The sequence below is a fragment of the Leptonychotes weddellii genome, chromosome 14 (assembly GCF_054177405.1).
Source record: "Leptonychotes weddellii isolate Sample4059 chromosome 14, ASM5417740v2, whole genome shotgun sequence".
Lineage (NCBI taxonomy): Eukaryota > Metazoa > Chordata > Mammalia > Carnivora > Phocidae > Leptonychotes > Leptonychotes weddellii.
This window is the reverse complement of record NC_138382.1, coordinates 73659287-73679574: the sequence shown is the minus strand read 5'-3', so window position 1 is coordinate 73679574 and position 20288 is coordinate 73659287. Positions and strand designations below refer to the sequence as shown.

General features: G+C 57.3%; 2 protein-coding genes across 11 annotated transcripts in view; both read left to right on the top strand.

The window, feature by feature from the left end:
* Window positions 1-26: 26 nt before the first annotated feature.
* On the top strand, window positions 27-12302 carry PIP5KL1 (phosphatidylinositol-4-phosphate 5-kinase like 1). Of its 3 annotated transcripts, XR_014140173.1 has the most exons (10): window positions 27-3646; window positions 4790-4840; window positions 5053-5207; window positions 5479-5603; window positions 6132-6166; window positions 6257-6312; window positions 7063-7175; window positions 7482-7635; window positions 11011-11782; window positions 12110-12302. XR_014140173.1 is itself a non-coding variant. In XM_031040003.2 (9 exons), exons 1-9 carry the CDS (start codon window positions 3395-3397, stop codon window positions 11276-11278), a joined length of 1209 nt encoding a protein of 402 aa, XP_030895863.1. In that variant the 5' UTR covers window positions 27-3394; the 3' UTR covers window positions 11279-12302. The 3 variants fall into 3 exon arrangements, 2 of the variants coding, with proteins under 2 accessions (XP_030895863.1, XP_081659808.1); XM_031040003.2 differs by having other exon boundaries at window positions 11011-12302; XM_081803682.1 differs by lacking the exons at window positions 27-3646; window positions 4790-4840; window positions 5053-5207; window positions 6132-6166 and having other exon boundaries at window positions 5358-5603; window positions 11011-12302.
* A 3006-nt stretch (window positions 12303-15308) lies between these two features.
* ST6GALNAC4 (ST6 N-acetylgalactosaminide alpha-2,6-sialyltransferase 4) overlaps window positions 15309-20288 on the top strand; it is a 7835-nt gene continuing 2855 nt past the window's right edge. Inside the window, exons 1-4 of one of the 8 annotated variants that reach the window (XM_081803676.1) lie at window positions 15309-15466; window positions 15895-15981; window positions 17435-17620; window positions 19177-19589. In XM_081803676.1, the coding sequence (XP_081659802.1) occupies window positions 15970-15981; window positions 17435-17620; window positions 19177-19589 (611 nt within the window). In that variant the 5' untranslated portion in view covers window positions 15309-15466; window positions 15895-15969. Of the gene's footprint in view, window positions 15467-15855; window positions 15982-16028; window positions 16250-17434; window positions 17621-19176; window positions 19590-20288 lie in introns of those variants that run through there. The other 7 variants (XM_081803679.1, XM_081803677.1, XR_014140172.1 and 4 more) reach the window with 7 other exon arrangements.

Here is a 20288-nt window from a genome sequence, read left to right as displayed (position 1 = left end):
GGAGGCCTGGCAACGTGCCACACACCACATCAGCCTCTACTGTGCCTCCCCTGCGCCAGCCCAGCCAGCGTGCACTGGTGTATTTTAGGGACCCTCGGGCCAGTCCCCTAAAAACCCAAGTCCGTCGTCCATCTCTTGTACCCAGAAGCCCAACCTAGTGTGGCTCCGAGCAGTGAGAGCTGGGAAACCAGAGCAGGGCTTCCTCTGGTCAGGATGAGTCATTTGGCACAGGCCCAGCCCTGTCTCCCCCCACCGCAATCCCACCACACCCCCCGCCCCACGCAGCTGGGGCTCCCGTCCGCGGTGCGTGGTTTAAGCCTCTGTCACACCTTGGATGATGTGCACTCCAGTTAGCAGGGACGTGTCCCTCATCCGAGAGCAGAGGCTGGCTGCAGGCACACCGCCCTGCCCTCACCTGCCCCCATCCTCTTCCCCTGCTATAGCAGGAGTATCCTGTCTCCGATGGTCCCCTTCTCATGGGGACAGCCCCTGCCTCTCACCAGGCTCCTCCTGGTGTTCCATGAGCATGCCCAGGCCCCCACGTAAAGGACCCTCCGTCAACCCAATAATTCTCTCCAGGTCTCCCCCTCTCCCCTAAATAGCCAGATTCCCAAAAGGATGTCCAGCCCGCTGCCTGCAGCTCCTCTCCTTCACTGTGTTCAGCATCACTCCCGGAGGGCTGCACCCACTCAGACCCCCCGTGACCCCATGTTGGCCTGTGACATCCCCCTGGATGCACCTCAGATGCTCTCGGTGTCCGTGAGGACTCGTTCTCATACTTTATGTCTCCCACGCTCCACTTCCGCCATGACGCGGTGGGCTCCTTGGGACTTGGTCACAAGCCTCACCCCACACTCGTCCCTACCCAGGCCCTCCTCCTCAGCCCCGCCGTATTGCCCATGCACCAGTTAACTGCCATCGGATGTCATAGTGGCTCCTCAAATTCATCCTATCATGATCTGAATTCTCAGACTCCCCCCTCCCCAGTTTCCCCTCCCAGCCCCTTCCATGACTGGCATCATCCTGTGGCCCTAACCCCAGCCAGAAGCCTGGCACACATCACTGACCTTGGCTTCCTCCTCCTAGCCCCCGTCTGCATGACCCCAAATCCTGTCAGTTCTCCCCTTTTCTCCCCTCCCCCCACCAGTCACCTTCCTGATGCAAAGGCTCCATCCTCTGCCCTGAGTCACCCAAAGATTCCTCCCCCCCATACACACACTCTGGCCCCTCCAATGTGACTATACATGACAACCATGGCCTTTTAAGAACATCTGAGCATCTTTCTCATACACATAAGAGAACCTGAATGCTTGTTCTCTTCTCACTCCAGCTCCCCTGGCCTTTCATTTCCTGGGATTCACTGAGGCCCTTTGCACGTCCTACTCACATTGGTTCAGCATATACTTATGAAACACTGGTTTGTGCCAGACACTGAGCCAAGAAGGGAGCCCAGCATGGTTCCTGCCCTCTTGGTGCTTCCATCATGGGGGGGAAATATAATAAATAAGTGAACAAGATGATTTCTGGCAGTGTTAAGTGTGATGAAGAAAATAAAACAAGGTGATGTGATCAAGAATGAGGGGACACTGGGGCGCCTGGGTGGCTCAGTCAGTTAAGCATCTGCCTTCGGCTCAGGTCATGATCCCAGGGTCCTGGGATCGAGCTCCATGTCGGGCTCCCTGCTCAACTGGGAGTCTGCTTCTCCCTCTGCCACTTCCCCTGCTTGTGCTTTCTCTCTGTCAAATAAATAAAATCTTTAAAACAAAAAACAATGAGGGGACACTTAGAGTCGGGCAAGGTGACTAGAAAGAACAGGTCAAAGGAAAGCCTAGGGGAAAGGATTTCAAACAGTGGGAAGAGCGCCTGCAAAAGCCCCAGGTGTGAAAGAATTTTATGCCTAAGGACCAGCTGGGGGAGCTCCTTGTGGCTGTCTGGTGGGTGTAGGCAGAGTGGTTTGAGATGGGCCTGGGGCTGTGGCGAGGGGGGTGGATTTTGTTCCAGTGCAGAGGGAAGCCACTGGAGGCTTTAAGCATGAGAGTGACATCATCCGATTTTATGCTTTTAAAAGATCAGGCTGGCAGCTGTGTTCCTCCCTCTCGCTCACCGCTGACCCCCCAGGGCCTAGCAATGCTCCTGCCCTTGGTGAGTGGTCAAAACAGGCCTTGAATGAATGCATGCCCCGGACTTCCTGTGTGACCTGGAGGTACTCACTTCTCTCCCTGGACCTTAGTTTCCTCACCCGAGGGACAGTCGGTGGGAATTTCACGCCAGAGTGGGTGGGCGGGATTTGGATTTAGGTTTCCCGCCTCCCCAAACGGCCCCCCGAGACCCGAGCCCCCCACTTGAGGAGACGAGCTGCGGGGGGGTGAGGTCTTCCCTCCTGGCGGCCCTAAGCAACGCGGGGCGGCCCCACCCCGGCCTGGACCGCGGTCTGAAGGATGCTGCAGCCCCGGGGGCGGGACCCGCAGGCGATCGCCACCGCCTCCCGCGCGGATTGGGTGCAGCCGTGACCGGCACCGCGCTATTGGTCGGTCCAGGAGCAGGGGCGGGGACCGGCTCCTGCAGCGCGGCGGCGGGGACGCGGCCGGAGCCCGGGAAGCTGCTGCGGGGGCGATGGCCGCACCGAGCCCGGGGCCCCGCGAGGTAGGTGCGGACCCAAGAGAGGACAGGAGAGGGAAGGGTTGGGGGACAGGGCCCAGGCCTCTGCTCCCCGTGCAGCGCGGACACACCCCCATCCAAGCCCTGGAGGTGTCCAGCACTGGGCGGGGACCAGAACACGACCCACACGGGGCCGCAGGTATGGAGGGGGAAGTCTGGTGGGTGTCCCCAGAGAACTTCCTCGGTTTTCGCATCGGGGAAAAAGCGCCTCCTTCATAGGGCTGTTAGCAAGTCAAGCTCTCGGCCAGTGCTGGGCACATGGTGGGTGCCCACTACGAATGGGTCAGCCGCTGTGAGCCCAGCTTCGTGCTGACCCTCCGCTCGGCCTGGAGGAACTCCGCATAGACGAGCGGAATAGATGACCGAGTCCCTGGCGTCACAGCTCCTCGTATCAAGGGTTCCTGTGCTTGGAGCAAATATCAAACTGCCACGAAGGAGTTATTATAGTTGTCATTTTACAGATGAGAAAAGGAGATGCAGAAAGGTTAGGTGACTTACCTAAGATCATACAGCTGGTGAGAGACAGGTTTGGTTGCGGAAAGCATTCTCTACCTACTGATAACAATTCTATTCTGGGTGCTGACAGCATGCCAGGCACTGCGTGGCCCATCACAACACCCAGTGAGGTGGGTACCAGCATTATCCCTGTTTTACGACCGAGGAAACTGAGGCAGAGAGCGATAATAGGAGGGCTCACAAGTATCGGAGGTGGGACTCAAACCCAGGTCTTTCCCCTATGGGATGCTTCCATGTGCTCATTGCTTCTTGTGCCTCCTGCCACCAGGTCCTGGCCCCCTCCCCAGAGGCTGGACGCAGAGCAGCCACCTCGACCTCTGGCCGCCGTGGCCTCCTCTGGCGTCTTCGAGACAAGCAGGCTCGCCTTGGCCTGTTTGAGATTGGCCCGGGGCATGAGCTGCACCAGCTGACATGCATGATGCAGACAGGGCTGTGGGCTGCCACCCAGGTCTCCATGGACCACCCACGCACAGTGAGTGGCCCATCTGTGTCATGCACCTCCTCGGTACCGAGGGCAAGACTGTGCGGATGCCAGGTCCTGCTAATACCGCAGGGTCAGGGATCAGAGAGGACTATACAAGGAGGAAATCAGGGGCTTGGTGCAGGGAGGGAGGGACATGCTGGGGTGGGGGCCGAGGCCAGGAAGCCGCAAAGCCCGGTGTGTACTGAGGATGTGAGGAACACCTTGACCCAGGTGGTTGTTGTGCAACTCTAGATGGGCCTCTGCTTCTTTGGACCTCAGCGCCCCCATCTGTATAATGGGTGTGGGGGGGATTGTACTCCTCGGTCTCTGATGCCCTCCTGGCTCTGCTAGGGTGTATGGCTGAGAAAGGACCCCACCCCCACCCCACCAGCCTGGCCCATCCTCCCCGGAGCTCAGGCTGGGGCCAGGCTGGCTCAGCAGAAAGGGTCGCCCAACTGCAAGCTCAGCAGCTGGACAGGCCAGGGCGAGCATGTGTGTTGTGTGTGTGTGTGTGTGCGTGTGTGCGCGTGCACACACACACACACACGTGTGCACAGTGTGACCACATCCCACAGGCCAAGTCCTGGCACAGGGGCCTAGAGGTCCAAGAAGAGTGTAGGAGCCTCTAGGCGGGGGGGAGGGGGGGCACAGTCTTCTGAATCTCATAACCTGCTGACAATCTTCCATGGCTCCCCAGTACTCAGCATGGCCTCAGGATTCTGCTGGCTCAAGTCCAAGGGCCAACTGCCCAGCTGCATTCACTCCGTCCCTCCCTTAATTATTTCAATCACTTGAGCTCTCCTGCCCTTCCAGTGACCACCAATGCTGTTCCCCCTGCTATGAGCACCACCTTTCAGATTTCAGCTTAGAGGTCACCTCCCCCAGGAAGCCTTCTCTGATCCTGCCCTTCTCACACTGAGTCAGGCACGTCCCTTGGCTTAAAGGCCATCCCCTTTCACTGGGATGGCATCTGGCCTCACTAGGCCAACATGTGCTTCTGGGTCAATGGACGAAGCTCTGAGTTCTGGTCTCTGTTTGCTGGAGCAATCACACTGAGGGAAGCGGGTGAGGCCAGGTGCAGGACTCTTGAGATCCTGGAGCTGGCAGTGTGGGCCAAAGACTTGACCTGAGCCCCTCCACCCCTCCCTGTAGGGACCGCCCACTGAGGAGGATTTCTGCGAGGTCCTGACCCAGGTTCACGAGGTAGGAAGCCCCAGACTGCTGCATGGGAGGGGCGTGTACTGGTCTTCCTTCTCTGTCCTCCTCAGTTTCCCCATCAGTACAGTAGGAGTGCTGGCTTGCCTCAGGGCTTTGCAGGACCGGTGTGGTTACCCTGACCCTCCCGCGCTAGGGCCTACTGCACACACCTGGGCCCCCCCGTGGACACTGCTGGGGCTGCTCTTCCTCCCCTGCAGGGCTTCGAGCTGGGCACCCTGGCTGGCCCAGCCTTCGCCTGGCTGCGCCACTCCCTAGGCCTGGCCGAGGAGGACTATCAGGCGGCGCTTGGCCCAGGTGGCCCCTACCTGCAGTTCCTCAGCACCTCCAAGAGCAAGGCCAGCTTCTTCCTGTCGTGAGCTGGCAGCAGGGGTGGGGAACGGGTGGGAGTGGTGTCCCTGGGTGGAGGGGAGGGGGTGGGTGGGAAAGAAACAGAATGGCCAGGTCAGGGATGGTCAGGGCCAGATAGAGGTCAGAGGGAGGAGAGTGAGGGTGGGAGATGACCCGAGCGGGGGTGAGGAGGCCTCGAGCCCGAACCGGGGGAGACAGAGCCACACTCGGGCAGAGGGCCCGATGGGGGCCGCTCCAGCCCCGCCTGACCAGTGACCTCTCCCTCCACTCCCCAGCCACGACCAGCGCTTCTTCCTGAAGACCCAGCGGCGTCGGGAGGTGCGGGCCCTGCTTGCCCACCTGCCCCGCTACGTGCAGCATCTGCAGCGGCACCCGCACTCGCTACTTGCGCGGTTGCTGGGTACGACCGGCCGGGGACCGGGGACTGCGGGGCGGGGGAAGAGGGGGGCAGTGAAGAAGACCGAGAGCGAGCAGGGGAGGGGGCTAGGGAGTGGGGCGGCTCCCAGGTTGGGGGGCGTAGGGGACCTGAGCCCGAGCCTGGGCTGGCGGCTCCGGGCAGGGGCCGCGTTCCGTGGGGGGCGTGTCCTCGACGTCGGTGGAGGGGAAAGGCGGACTCGGTGGGCGCAGGCCGAGCTCTGGGGCGGGGCCTCCCGAAGGGGGCGGGGTTGGATCGCCCAGTCCCGCGGCGGGAGGGCATATGGGTGGGGTCACGCCTGAGGACCGCGCCTCTCTGGGGCGGCCTAGAGGCGGGTCCTGTCCGGACGACGACCCGAGCTGAGGCAGAGGTCCGGGGGCGCGGCCTGGAGGGGCGGGCTCGGGAGGCGGGGGACCTCGAGGAGGAGGCATGGCCTGGAGCTGGGCCTAGAGCGGGCTGGACCAGGGGCTGTCGAGTTGGGGGCCCCTCACCTGGCGCCCTCTCCCCTTCCAGGAGTGCACAGTCTGCGGGTGGCTCGGGGAAAGAAGGTGGGTGAGGCCGAGGCGAGGGGACCGGGCCAGAGGGGGCGGCTGGAGGGTGAGATTCTGTCCTCCCTCACTCCCTACCCCTGTCCCCAGGAATTCTTCATCATCATGCTGAGCGTCTTCTATCCCGCCGGCCGCATCTCTGAGAGGTGAGTCGCCTCACAGGGCCCCGGCCCCACGCGGGATGTGCCACCTGAAGCACCCATACTCACTAGATAGATGCGAAACTGAGGCCCAGGGAGGAGATGGGAGGGACATCCCTGAGATCTCCTAATGGGTTGGAGACAGGGATAGGCACGACCAGCATCTCTTGAGCACTCAGGATGCATTGGGCGCTCTGTCCAGGCTTTGCATTCATTGCCCTCTTTATTCCTGGAACAACTCTGAGGGGTAGGTGTGGTTATCATGCCCATTTTATAGATGAGAAGCTGAGGAGGGGGAGGGCCACGCCGCTACTATGTGAGGAGCAGGGATTCAAACCCAGCCTCTTATTGCACATGGCCCTTTCTGCCTCCTAACGGTGACTCTGCCTGAAAGCTCCCCATGAGTGGTCCCCCCTGGTGCTGCAGTCTAGGCTTGGACCGCTGTGTCGGGGACACTTCCAGGGATGACAAGGGGCTGAGAAGCCAGCACAGGCAGGGATAAAGCCTGGAATGGGCTCCCAAAGGCCCGAGTTTGAATCCCAGCTCTGCCCTTTACTTACCGTGTGGTCTTGGGCAAGTCAAAGAAGCTCTCTGAGCCTTTTTCTTCATCTCTGACATGGGGACAATAATGGAATGGCTTGTGGTGAAGATTCGAACATCCACCCAGTGGAAGCTCTTGTTTCTTGGTTCCCCGTGTGCGTCAGTCTGTATAATGCTGAATTCTGTCGCCCCCTTTCTGTCATCTCCCACTCACAGGTATGACATAAAGGGCTGTGAGGTGAGCCGATGGGTGGAGCCAGCCCCTGAGGATAGCCCCGTTGTCCTGGTGCTGAAGGACCTCAACTTTCAAGGCAAGACCATCGACCTGGGTGAGCCATGGAGGCAGTCTGTGCATGCTATTCCTCCATTCAGGGTGAAGTTAGAAGGGTGTCCCTGGCCCTGCCTCTGCCTGAGTCATTTAGAGCCCGAATTCTAGAGTCAGGCAGAGCAGGGTTCAAATCCTGGCTCCACGACTTACTAGCTAGGTGACCAGGGCAAATTACAGATGAGTTTCCTCATCTGTGAAATGGGACAGTTAATGACACCTGCCCTCTTGGGGCAGATATGTGTGGAGCCCTCAGCACCTTGCCTGACACACGAGGAGCGCTCAAGTGGGGGCACTGATGCTCTGGCAGGGCCCCAGCGGAGCTGGCTCCTCCACCAGATGGAACTGGACACCGCCTTCCTCCGGGAACTCAACGTGCTCGATTACAGCCTCCTGATGGCCTTCCAGCGTCTCCATGAGGATGAGAGGGGCCCAGGCAGCAGTCTCATCTTCCGCACGGTCAGGTGGGCACCCCCCCCCCCGCAGGGGCAAGGGCAAGAATGAGGTGACGAGAGCAGGAGAAAGATGGATGATGAGGCGGGGCGGGTGGGGGGGACAGCACAGACAAAGGCTCAGAGACTGGCAAGTGCAGTGTTTGTGGGTCCGTGCGTGCATGTGTATGTGTGTGTGTGTGTGTGTGTGTCTAGGGCTGGAGAAGGCTGGTTGGCAGGGTTGGTGGGCACGCGTGGACTGCACACGACCGAGCAGAGGAGATTCAGCTGGACAAGGGCTTCAGTGCTGATGGAAAGAATCTGCCCATTTTCCTGAAGGGGATGGATGTGGAGCCAGTGAAGGTTTCAAAGCAGTTTTCAGACCTATTTAATTTTTCCTTTAGAAAGAGCCCTTGCCCTTTATTTTTTATTTATTTATTTTTTAAAAGATTTTATTTATTTATTTGACAGAGAGAGAGACAGCGAGAGAGGGAACACAAGCAGGGGGAGTGAGAGAGGGAGAAGCAGGCTCCCTGCTGAGCAGGGAGCCAGATGTGGGGCTCGATCCCAGGACCCTGGAATCATGACCTGAGCCGAAGGCAGACGCTTAACGACTGAGCCACCCAGGCGCCCCGCCCTTGCCCTTTATTAATAAAATAAAAGGTTTTATTTATTTACTTGAGAGAGAATGAACACAAGCAGGGGAGGAGTAGAGGGAGAGGGAGAAACAGACTCCCTGCTGAGCAGGGAGCCAGATAAGGGGCTCGATCCCAGGACCCTGAGATCATGACCTGAACTGAAGTCAGATGCTTAACTGACTGAGCCACTCCGGTGCCCAAAAGAACCCTTGACCTTTAAACCAGTCGTTCCACTTCTAGGACCCTAAGGTCATCACCACTGACCCCGTCATCATGTTGTCCCCTGCTTCATAATAGTAACTGTCGCTCTTTGCATGCTGACCATGAACGTCATTAAGGTAGGCTCATTCCTATTTTAGAGATGTGAAAACGGAGGCTCAGAGAGGGGAAGTGAGGTTGCAAAATGACTTCTGAGGATTCGTGTTAGTACTTGGTTAGTTACTTGGATTTCAGTCCTCCAAGGCTGAACAGAATAATGTAGGGGTTAAGGAAGGCACATTAAGGAAAGAAGTCCAACCACCTGATGGGTGGAAAAGTGAAAAATGGCATCCTCTCATCCAACCCCCCAACCTACTCTTTGGAGGTGGGTGAAGCTTGGGCAGAATCCAGGTTATTGGCTCCCCACTTATTGTCTGGACACATCCTGACCAGAAGGTGGAATTCCTGCCATGGGACACAGACGCGCCCCCCCCCCACCCCCAGATCTGCCCATCCAAGCTAGGTCAGCTTCTCCCTTGCTCCCTCTATCCCCAGCTGATGCTTAGATGACAGTTGTCATTCAGCCAGTAAACCCTAGTTGGTTTGCATATAATGGTTGTTGTCATATTGAAATATGCTGGCTGGTAAATGGCCACTGCCCCAGTCCTCCCTACCTGTTCCCAGTCCCTCTTTCAGAACAAGCCTTTTCCTAACCCCCAGCACCGCACGGCAAAGGGTATCAGTGTTTTGCCCAGGCACCCAGACCACTGGGTTCTGATTGGTCGCTGCCTGGGCAGGGCTTGTCTCTCATTGGCTTCTTTCTTTTTTTTTTTTTTTTTAAAGATTTTATTTATTTATTTGAGAGAGAGAGAATGAGAGACAGAGAGCATGAGAGGGAGGAGGGTCAGAGGGAGAAGCAGACTCCCCGCGGAGCAGGGAGCCCGATGCGGGACTCGATCCCGGGACTCCAGGATCGTGACCTGAGCCCAAGGCAGTCGCCTAACCAACTGAGCCACCCAGGCGCCCCTCATTGGCTTATTTCTCTCAGCGACACTTCCCCAACTCCCCTCCACCTCCTGCAGGACAAAATTAGGGAATTGAACCTGCTTCTGGCTGGGACTGGGGCCCAGCCAAAGGCATCTTCCAATTTTGAATACATTTAGAAGGCAACCCCCACAGCCCCCTCCCCCCACACCATCTATAAACTGGGGTTGGACTTTGTTCACACGGTTTCAGCTCTGCCACCCTGAAACCTCCAGGCTTGGACGACCTCAAACAGAAGTTTAGGAAACACCCCAATACCAGACTTAGCCAAAGTGATGTGGCAGATAAGTGCGGAGTCAGTCTTGTGACCCAAATGCTCTAGAGGAGCGCCACCCAATAGAAATGTAGTGCGAGGGGCGCCTGGGTGGATCAGTTGATTAAGCGGCTGCCTTCGGCTGGGGTCATGATCTTGAGATCCTAGGATCGAGCCCTGCGGCTGGCTCCCTGCTCAGTGGTGAGTCTGCTTCTCCCTCTCCCTCTGTGCTCCCTCTCTCTCAAATAAATAAATAAAATTTTAAAAAGAAAGAAAGAAATGCGAGTCACACATGTAGTTTTGTTTATTTTTTTATTTTATTTTATTTTTATTTATTTATTTATTTTTTTAAAAGATTTTATTTATTTATTTGAGAGAGAAAGAATGAGAGAGAACACATGAGAGGGGATAGGGTCAGAGGGCAAAGCAGACTCCCTGCCGAGCAGGGAGCCCGATGCGGGACTCGATCCAGGGACTCCAGGATCATGACCTGAGCCGAAGGCAGTCGCTCAACCAACTGAGCCACCCAGGAGCCCCCACACATGTAGTTTTAAATTTCCTTTAGAAAATTTAGCCTCTTTAGAAAAGTAAACAGAAACAGGTAAAAATAATTTTAATAATATATTTGTTACTCAATACACCCCAAATTTTTATCATGTTGTCATCTGATCAATATAAACATTTATGAGGTATTTACACTCTTTTTCTCATACTGTCTTGGAAATTCAGTATGTATGTCACACTCAACAGCGCACCTCAGTTGGGACTGGTTACATTTATTTATTTATTTATTTATTTATTTATTTATTTATTTTTAAGATTTTATTTATTTATTTGACAGAGAGAGCCACAGCGAGAGAGGGAACACAAGCAGGGGGAGCGGGAGAGGGAGAAGCAGGCTTCCCGCTGAGCAGGGAGCCCGATGCGGGGCTCGATCCCAGGACCCTGGGATCATGACCTGAGCCGAAGGCAGACGCTTAACGACTGAGCCACCCAGGCGCCCCGGGACTGGTTACATTTAAACGCTCCACGGCCACGTATGGCTAGGGGCTACGTAATGGACAGTGCGGCGCTAGACCATCATTTACACTTTACTCAGCCTCCCAGTTTATCTGACGTCACAGGCCTGGCACACAGGAGTTGTGGGAATGAGTGGAGGGAGAGCACGGTCAGCGCAGAATGCTGCCCGGGTGCCCCGCGGCCAAACTTGCGGGGAATCCCTGGGCTGGGGCCCCCTGGAGGAGGCAGGAGCCTCACCCTCCTGTCGGTCGCCAGGTCTGTGCAAGGGGTACAGAGCCCGGAGGAGCCGGGATCCCAGAACCGCCGGCTGCTGCCCGACACCCCCAACGCCTTACACATCCTGGACGGGCCGGAGCAACGCTATTTCCTGGGCCTCGTGGATCTCGCCACGGTGTACGGGCTCCGCAAGCGGCTGGAGCACCTATGGAAGACGCTGCGCTACCCGGGCCGGACCTTCTCCACCGTCAGCCCCGCTCGCTACGCCCGTCGCCTCTGCCAGTGGGTGGAGGCACACACCGAGTGACCAGCGCCCGCGGCGCTCCGCATCTGGACAATGGGCGCACGCCGGGAACCAGAGTTCCAGCCTGGCCCCGGCGGCGGGTTGGGCTCCCCTCGCCTGCCGTTCCTCCCCTTGGCCTCCAGAGGGCAGCATCCCCTAACTAATACCATGACAACACAGCCTCATTTGGCGGCGATGCCGAGTTTGGCCTTGTGCCAGGGACTCTCCTATGTTAGCTCGTTTAATCCTCAAAAAAAAAAAAAAAAAAAAGCTATTATTCTCTTTTTACAGACCATAAAATGGAGGCTCAGGGGGTGAAGGGACTGAGCAAGATCATTCAGCAATAAATGCTGGAACCAGGACTCGACTATGCCTTTTGGACTCAGGAGCCTGTATTCTTACCCACCAGCTCCCTCAGCCCTGGCCTCGTGCTCTGGGGAAGGGGGGAGGCTGAAGGCTCCAGCCAAGCGCCTTTGTCGTCCAGATGGGGAAACTGAGGCCCAGAGACTTTAAGGGGCTTACCCATGGGTAAGTGGAAAGGCCAGCCCAAGAACCCAGGCTTCCTTACCTTCTGCCCACTGGTCTCCTTTTGGGGTGGTCCCCCTCGCTCCTGCTCCTCAAGGGATGCAGGTGAGAGAAGGGGAGGTATTGTGGGCCTGCAACTCTGGAAGACACTATGTTGAGGCCCACTATTAATCTTGAATAAGCTCTTCCCTCCTCTGGGAGTCACTTCTCATCTGTGAAATGGGGGTAGGGGTTGGTGGTCAGACCGAGGGTATGGCCGCACAGCAATTACCAGGAGCAAAGAAGTACAGTGCGTGCATAGCCCCTGATCATTCCTTCTCCTCCCTCCAGGAAACTCCAGCCTGGCCTCTGACCCTGGTGCAATCCAACCATACCCAAGTGGGCCTTTCCTCTAGAGCTGCTCCGGGGCCTGGCTGTGTGTGTGATCAGGGCAAGGTGCTACACCTCTCCGTGCCTCAGTGGTCTAATCTGTACAAGTGGAAGCATGAAAATGGACTTCATTAACTCATTAAATATTTATTGAGCACCTACCATGTGACAGATCCTCTACTGGGTGATGGGGACCTGGGGGTGGAGCAAGACTCACAGATTCCACCTTCACAGAGCTCACGGTCTGGGGAGAGATAGTGACAAAAGCAGCCTAGCATGACACAGCCTCATGAAGGAGCATGGGGCCATCGTGCTGAGGGAGGGGGCCTCCACCGAATAATTTGATGGAGATGGGGCCCTACCATCTCAAGTGAGACCAGAAGAGTCCGATGCGGCCCTGGGAGGGTCCCAGGCCAAGGGCACGGCAAAGGTCTCGGGTGAGGGAGAGCCTGACACTCGAGAGAAAGAAACAGTTCACTGTGGTCAGAGTTCAGAGTGGGAGGGACAGTGTGGTGGTGGGGGACGTCGTGCACCAAGAGCTGACCCCCAGGACTAGAACCGGACCTTGGGAGACACTCAGCTAATACCAAAACACTGCCAGTCCATTAACCTTCAGAGAAAATAAAGCAAAATGGCGGGTAGGGAGGGAGGGGTAAGGGAAAGTTAATGCCGCAGCACTGGAGTGTGTGGCCTCCTGGAATAGGTATACAATTGACTTCACCCCTAGTTGTCTGGGTGACCTGGGATGATTATTCAAGATCTCCGAACTGGCACAAGTCACAGAGAATTTCTTGTTTTGGCTCAGCAGGAAGTTGACACATAGAGCTTTAAGGTCATCCCTCAGGAGGTGGGTGCGTGAGGCAGCTCAGCAGTGGTAGGGCTGCAGAGCAGGAAACAGGGTCTGGATCTGGCAGGACGAGTCAGAGCCTGAGAGTCTTGCACTCATAGATAAGGATGGCTCAGCCCCTCACCTACCTTGGGTCTCTGGCAATAGGCTGAGCCAGGACTTGAGGCTGGAGAGGGACGTGACTTATCCAAGATCTCATGGGGCCCAGGATTCCTGGTTCTCCTAACTTGGTCATTCAACAGACATTATCTAGCATTTAGTGTGTGCTGGGTGTTGTGCAAGTGCTGGAAATGCCTGAGGACATGACTGGCCTGACTCTGCCCCCACGTAGCTGAGAGTCTAGTGGGTGGGTGGACTGGTTAGTACACAGGATGATTTCAGACTGTGAACGGTACTGTGAAAAAGACCAATAAGGTGGGACTTAGAGGGATGGGCATGCAGTGTCACATAGAGTGTTTGGCAAGGGCCTTTCTGAAGAGGTGACATTTGAGCTGAATGACAGGAGGGAGCTGGCTATGTGAGTAGAGGAAACAGCAAGTGCAAAGGTCCTGAGGTAGGCATGAGTTCAATGTGGTTAGGGGTCAGAAGGGTGCCCAGGGTAGGTAGAAGGTGATTAAGAAGACAGAAGTTCCCACCGTGCAGGGCCTTGTAGGTCAGGGTAAAGAGTGGACTTTTGCCAAAACCAAACTGAAGAGCTTTATCTGAGCCTGCAGAACTTCCCACTGGCAGTTCTACTGTGGATGTGTGATCCTCATCTGCTCCAGGAGTCCAGGACATTTGGGCGTGTCCCTGTCTCCATGTGGCCCTAACAGGGAGAGAATTGCCTCTTGGGGAAAGAATGGTCACTTCACCAGCCATTGTGGGTGACGAATGAATCCTTAGGGAATTTTCTCACCATTGTCCCCTTGGGGTTGAGGCTATGAGTAGAGAAACCTGAAGGATGAGGACTTGAGGTGGGGGCAGAGGGACTCTGGCTTTGGGGACCCACTGTGTGCCTGGCCTTGAGTGAGTAGGAGACCACAGAGAGAGATTGAACTTGGACCACTACCTTTGAGCTGTGCCCAGGCTGCGGGGGAGGGACAAAGTAGGCCTGTGCTCAAAGGAAGCTCAGGGGCAGGGCTGCTTTAGCGTGCCCCCCCCCACCCCCCATAGGACGGAAAGAGGCATGGGGGACTTGGCTTTGCACCGGAGCAGGATAGGTAGCTTTGGGAAGTTGCTTATCTGGGTGCAGATACCCAAACATGGGTACCTTGGCATTGTGCCCACACCAGAGGCTCTTAGAAAAAGGCAAATGGGGTTTGAAATGGGGTGGGAGCAGAAACCTAGCCTGGATCCCAGGGGAAGATCCTGTGGAGGGTGGTGTGATGGAGGTGGTAAGATGAGCTTTCTGGCCCATAGAGCATTTTATAAAAAACACTGTAGATGAGAAGCATGCTCTCTACTTCTCCGCAGGCCCACTCCTCCCTATTGCCCTATATCTACTCTTTCAACCCTTTCTGACCCCTGAAGGCACTTGAGTTTGAACTCCCCAGGGGATCTCATCTGAGCCTTCAAATGGGATACATTTCAGCATCTGCAGGGGTGCAAGACTGAGTTGGAGTTTGGAGGACACTTTGGGGAGGGGGAGGCGAGGAGGTGCAAGTACGTGGCAGTGAGATAGCTCAGGGTTCAATCCTAACTGTACCACAGCTGCCCTCACTGGCAGGAAGGTGCTGTTATTATACCCACTTCATAGAGGAGAAAAACTGAGGCTCAGGTGGAGGTCACACCACGAGAGACAGTCCCGCTAGGGTCGCCAGAGAAAATATAGAACGCCAGAGAATATAGAATATAATTTTTAATATAATTATGCACTGTTTATCTGAAATTCCAATATAACTGAGCGTCCTGTATTTTACTGGCTAAATCTGGCAACCCTACAAGCTTGAAACCCAGGGCTGCCTGACCCCAAGCCCCTGCTTAATTTTCCTACCCATCTCCCAATTTCACAAATGGAGAAACTCGAGTCCGAACCGCTAGGCAGCCACGGCGCGCCGGTTCCCGTACTCCCTAGGCCTTTTCTCTGCGCGCCTCCCACCCGACCCCCGACCGGATTGGGAGAAATGTGGGAGGGCAGGAAAAGGGAAGATGCGCGCCCTCCGACTCCGCCCCCGGCCCGCAGGCCCCGCCCCCATCCCGGAGGTCCCCGCCGCCAGCCACGCACTTCCCTCCCTCGCCGCGCCGGCGGTGCTCGTAGGTCCCGCCCCCGTCGCCCGGGACCCGCCCCCAGCGCGCCTGTCTCCTCCCCGTCCTCGCAGACCCCGCCCCTGGTGCCGGCGGCTGCCGTTCGGTTTCCAGCCTCCAGAAGCCGCAGCCCCGGTGCCGCCTCCGCCCCGGGGCTCCGGCTTCCCGCCCGTCCCGCCCCGTTTGCGGGCCATGGAGCTCCGAGTAGCGGATCGAGAGCAGCCGGAGCGCCCCAGCCCGTCCGCCTGGTTAGCGCCTGGCCGGGGGAGGGGGCGGTGGAATCTGGGAGAGGGGTGGAAATATCCCGCCCCAGGCCTCACCGTTCATCCCTCTTGTAGTGAGGTAGGAGGGTTGGGGTGGCAGTCGGGGCTCCTGGCTCCTGGCTCTAACTGACCCGGACTCGATGGGTGACCTTGAGCCGAGGGCTCCCCCTCCCTGCCTCTCCTTCCCCATCTGCACAATGGGGATTGGTTTGGCGGGAGGTTTCCCCGAAGGTCACCCGATAGCAGCTCCTTTAGGATGCGGACAGCGCTGTCCGGTGTTTGGGGGCTTTAAGGAGTTTGATTCCTGGGAGTCATCTGCCTGGACCCTGGCCCATACCCTCCCCTGCCTCAGTTTCCCTGCGCCGTTTCCTCAGAGCCCCAGGACCCAGCTCTGAGTTTCTGGATCTTGGCAGGTGCCTGGCCCCCATCCCTTCCCAGAGCGAGCCCTGGAGACGGCAGCCAGGTGGCTGCTGAGCAGCGGCAGCAGCATGAAGGCCCCGGTAAGTGGTGTAAGGAGGAAGGCTCTTGGGGAACTTCCGGCACAGCAGCCTCCTAACCTCTCCCACTGCAGGACTGACTCACTTCTGACCCACTGCTCCTGAGCTAAGAAGGGCAGACTGGCCTCAAAGCCCTGCTGATCTGGTGGGCAGGCGGTGTGGCTTCAGGCAAGTGGTCTTCCCTCTCTGGTTTCAGGGCCTTGCGCTTCTCCCCTGTGACATGGAGATAGATAATAGTACTATCTCCTGCAAGCACCCGGAGGCCACCCAGGTGAGGCACCCGCCTGGGAGGGGGACATGGTGTGAAAGTGCCGTTTAGCTGCTCTTGACTTTATTCAGGAGCCCCTGGTTGTGGGAGAGGGCCCTGGATGTTGGGGGAGTCTGCCACGACCGCCTGAATTCCGGTCTCTGGGTCCTTTGTGGGCAGAGGACCAGGTGCCAGGCAGAGCCTGAGGGCTCATGGGCTGAACCCCCTCCCCCGCACAGCTGGCCACAGAGAGATTTATTTTTAGAAGCTGATGTGGCTTGTGGACAGAAAAGGGTAGGCCTCTGGTAGGATATGCCTGGGGGGGACGGTGGGGGCTGCTTTCCCCTCCTCTGGTTTTTAGCACCACCAGCTCCTAGGTGGATTCTGAGGGGGGAACCTGTGCCTTGGGCAGGCTGGGAGAATATTAGAGCCCAGAGAGACACACACAGTGACCAGGGTGGCCCAGCATATGAGGGCAGCCCCAGGTCATGCCCTCTTCCTGGTGGCCCCCCCTTGAAGGCTTGGTCACTAAGTCTGCCAGCAGGGCCAATGGGCCTGGAGGGCTTTCTGCTTCAAATGGCCTCTGGCACATGTTTTGTGGAGGTGGGAGCCTCTGAGCGGCAGCTTTCAGTTATTGGAACCATTCTTTGAGTGACACTTCCCTCACTTCCTGGGCCGCTGACCCAGATCATGAGCTAGGGGGCTGGTCACTGAGCAGCCGGGGGAGGGGGCAGGGCGTGGGCACACTGGCTGCCTGGGTCCCGGGTCTGAAGGAGGATGGCTGCTCTTCTGAGGGGCCGCTCTCCTGTCTTCTTGTGCACCACTTTGGGGTACACAGAGCTTACCGTACGTTCGCCCTGCAGGCATTATGGGCCCCAATTTTTTAGAAGCAGAAACAGGCCCAGAGGGGTGGACAGTCATACCGAAGCCTGCACAGTGCACCTAGGCTTCCAGTTACGAGTATGGGCTCTGCAGCCTGGTTTTAAGGCCCCATCCTGATTCTTTATCTAGAATATGGGGATCATAATAGGGCTTGTCTCCAGGGCCTGAGCTTGGAAGCCCAGAGGAAGCCCTGGTTAACAGAGACCGTGGACCGTGCTAATGTTCTGGAAGCTACTGAGCTGGGCTTTGGACCCATGGGGCTGGGGCATAAGCTTCTAGGAGCCCCAGGGACCCCTGCCCACACCCCACGACTGCTGACTCCCCCAGGGCCGGCTCCTCCTCGTTATCCTGTGCTCCTTGGGCTTCTCTGCCGCCTACATCCTGCTGTGCCTCTGGGCCGGCGTGCCCTTCTGCCTGGCCTCCTGCCTGGACCCCCAGCCCTCCATCAACTCCAGGCCCACTGTGCCGGGGCCCCTGCGCTTCAGCGGATACAGCAGCGTGCCAGATGGGAAGGTGAGCTGGCCGGACAACATGTCGCGCGACAGGGCCGGCCACGGCTGCCAGGGTGCCCCCAGCTCTCTGGGCGTAAGTGAGAACCAGGCTCATGCCAGGCCAGCCTGGACCCCAGGCTTGGCCCCTCTGCTCACCAGCTCTGTGACATTGAGTAGCCACTTGACCTCTGTGAGCCCCAAGTTCTAAGAGGAAATTTTTTTTTTTTTTTTTAATTCAACAAATGTTGCCTGGCTGCTCTCAGCTGGGAGCTAGAGGTGAAAAAGATGAGTCAGCCAGGGCGGCTGGCCATCTGGAGCTCTTAGACCCAGTGGGGGAGACAGACACCATCCCACCATGGTGATCTGTGCATCGTTCTGTGTGTCTTTAGAATTGATTATGTATGTGCATAATCCATTCATGCAGCAGGTGTGTATCTGGATATGCCGTGCCTTGTACTGATGGCTGCCGGGGATAGAGATGACAGAGAAAAGTCACGTCAACCCCAGAGCTCTCCCTCTCATGGGGAGACAGAGACACTGGGGCTCAGGGGTGACGACCCACCTCCCCATGCTTGCTCTGCCAGGCGTGGTTTAGAATAGGAATAGGAAAATGGACCTCTGAGTCCCTAAATCAACATGATGTTAGATATAAAATGTCCCAGAGTGGGATAAAGGTCACTGTAAACCCCTGTGCCCCCAGGAAGACATGGAGACATGGAGTGAGGAGCAAGTCCTTTTCTGGGAGTCCTGACCTCTAACCCCCAGGGAACATTTGCAGGCGTGTTGACTCAGCTTCTGCTTTTCGAGAGATAATGAGATGGTCGTTGGGCCCTCACTGTGCTCTGGGTCTGCACTGATCACTCTCCAGGCTTTCTTTCTTTCTTTTTTTTTTTTTCAAGATCTGGGCTGAGATCAAGAGTCAGATGCTTAACTGACTGAGCCACCCAGGCACCCCACTCTCCAGGCATTTTTAATTGAGTCTTCACAACCTGATGAAGTAGATAATATTTTCATCCCCATTTGCCAGATGAGGACATTGAGGCCCCAAGAGACAGAGGAAGTGGTTGAGCCAGGATTCAGGCTCAGAACCAGGGGTTCTCGATGTTATTGTGGCGCCAAAGACCCCGCTTTTACTTAATGAACTGGGCATAACGTGACTGGGGCTTGGGCAGAGGATGGAGTGGTCCAACAGTGATTGTGAAGAGCTAAGGTTCATGTTTACTTAACAAACACACATATGACACCCTGTCTGTGCCAGGCATTGCTCTAAGTGCTTTATAAATATTTGCTCATGTAACTGTAATAAGGCACCCGGGATGGAGGGCCGGTTAGGGCCTCAGCAATCGGGAAAAGGGACATGCATATGGCTGATGAGGAAGCATGGGGCTCTGAGTCTCAGCCCTGCCCCTGGCTATCCATACAACCGTAAGAAAGTCACTCCGCCTGCCCGGTCTCAAATTCCTCATCTGCATGCTGTACTCGGAGCTGATACAGGGATCAGGCGAAGTCAGTGGCTGGAGCAGGGCCGTGGGAGCTGTGCGCTCACGCCTCTCTCTTCGTCTCTGCCTCTCCCTGCAGCCGCTGGTCCGAGATCCGTGCCGCAGCTGCGCCGTGGTGTCCAGCTCCGGCCAGATGCTGGGCTCGGGCCTGGGCGCCGAGATCGACAGCGCCGAGTGCGTACTGCGCATGAACCAGGCGCCCACCGTGGGCTTTGAGGCGGACGTGGGCGGGCGCAGCACGCTGCGCGTGGTCTCGCACACGAGCGTGCCCCTGCTGCTGCGCAACTATTCGCACTACTTCCAGCACGCTCGAGACACGCTCTACGTGGTGTGGGGCCCGGGCAGGCACATGGACCGGGCGCTGGGAGGCCGCACGTACCGCACGCTGCTGCAGCTCACCAGGATGTACCCAGGCCTGCAGGTGTATACCTTCACCGAGCGCATGATGGCCTACTGCGACCAGGTCTTCCAGGACGAGACGGGCAAGAACCGGTGAGCCTGGAGCCGGCCTGCGGGCGGGGGGCTCCCTGCCGGCGGGGGGCATGCCTTCTCCGGCGGCTTCTTGTGCGTCAAGGGTCTGCTCCGTCAGGCGCTGGGGGGCCAGCAGCGATGGAGGCAGATGGGGGTGCTCCTGCCTCTGATGGGGGACAGAAGCAGAAAGACTGTCATTCGCTGAATTAGCACAAAGATGAAAAATCCCCAGCGGCGGTGAGGGGTGTTTGGCTTTGCAAGCACAAGATAGGGGAGCACTGCCGGGTGGGGCAGCGGCCGGGAGCTCCTCCCTCTGGAGGGGATACTCCCTGAGATCGGAATTGGTCTCTGAAGTCCCTGCCAGATAACGAAAGTGACAGTTCACAGTAGTAACAGCCCTCTGCGTGCACCAGGCACTGACTTAAGCACTCTGCGTGGAAGATCTCATTTTATCACACGCTCGCTGACTCCCGCCTACCTCCTCCGCACACTGGCTCCCCCCCTCCCCCAGCCCGCCCCCACCCCAACTCAGGAAATACAGCCGCCAACCACCAGTTTCCCAGCCAGAAGCTTGGGCTTTGCACCTGACTCCTTTCATTGCATCATCTGCCACATTTCGTGGGCTCTTAACTCTCCTGTGCTCACAGGTGCCACCTTGACCTGAGCCACCATCCCCCCACCCCCCACCCCATCCCCGCCCCCGCCCTTGTAGCACTCTCT

Excerpts from the sequence above, each read along its gene's own strand:
- PIP5KL1 (XM_031040003.2), top strand. The coding sequence starts at position 3,395 with ATGGGATGCTTCCATGTGCTCATTGCTTCTTGTGCCTCCTGCCACCAG. Across the intron at positions 3,647-4,789 it reads CCATGGACCACCCACGCACA|GGACCGCCCACTGAGGAGGA; the intron begins GTGAGTGGCCCA and ends CCCTCCCTGTAG. Across the intron at positions 5,604-6,131 it reads GCTACTTGCGCGGTTGCTGG|GAGTGCACAGTCTGCGGGTG; the intron begins GTACGACCGGCC and ends CTCCCCTTCCAG.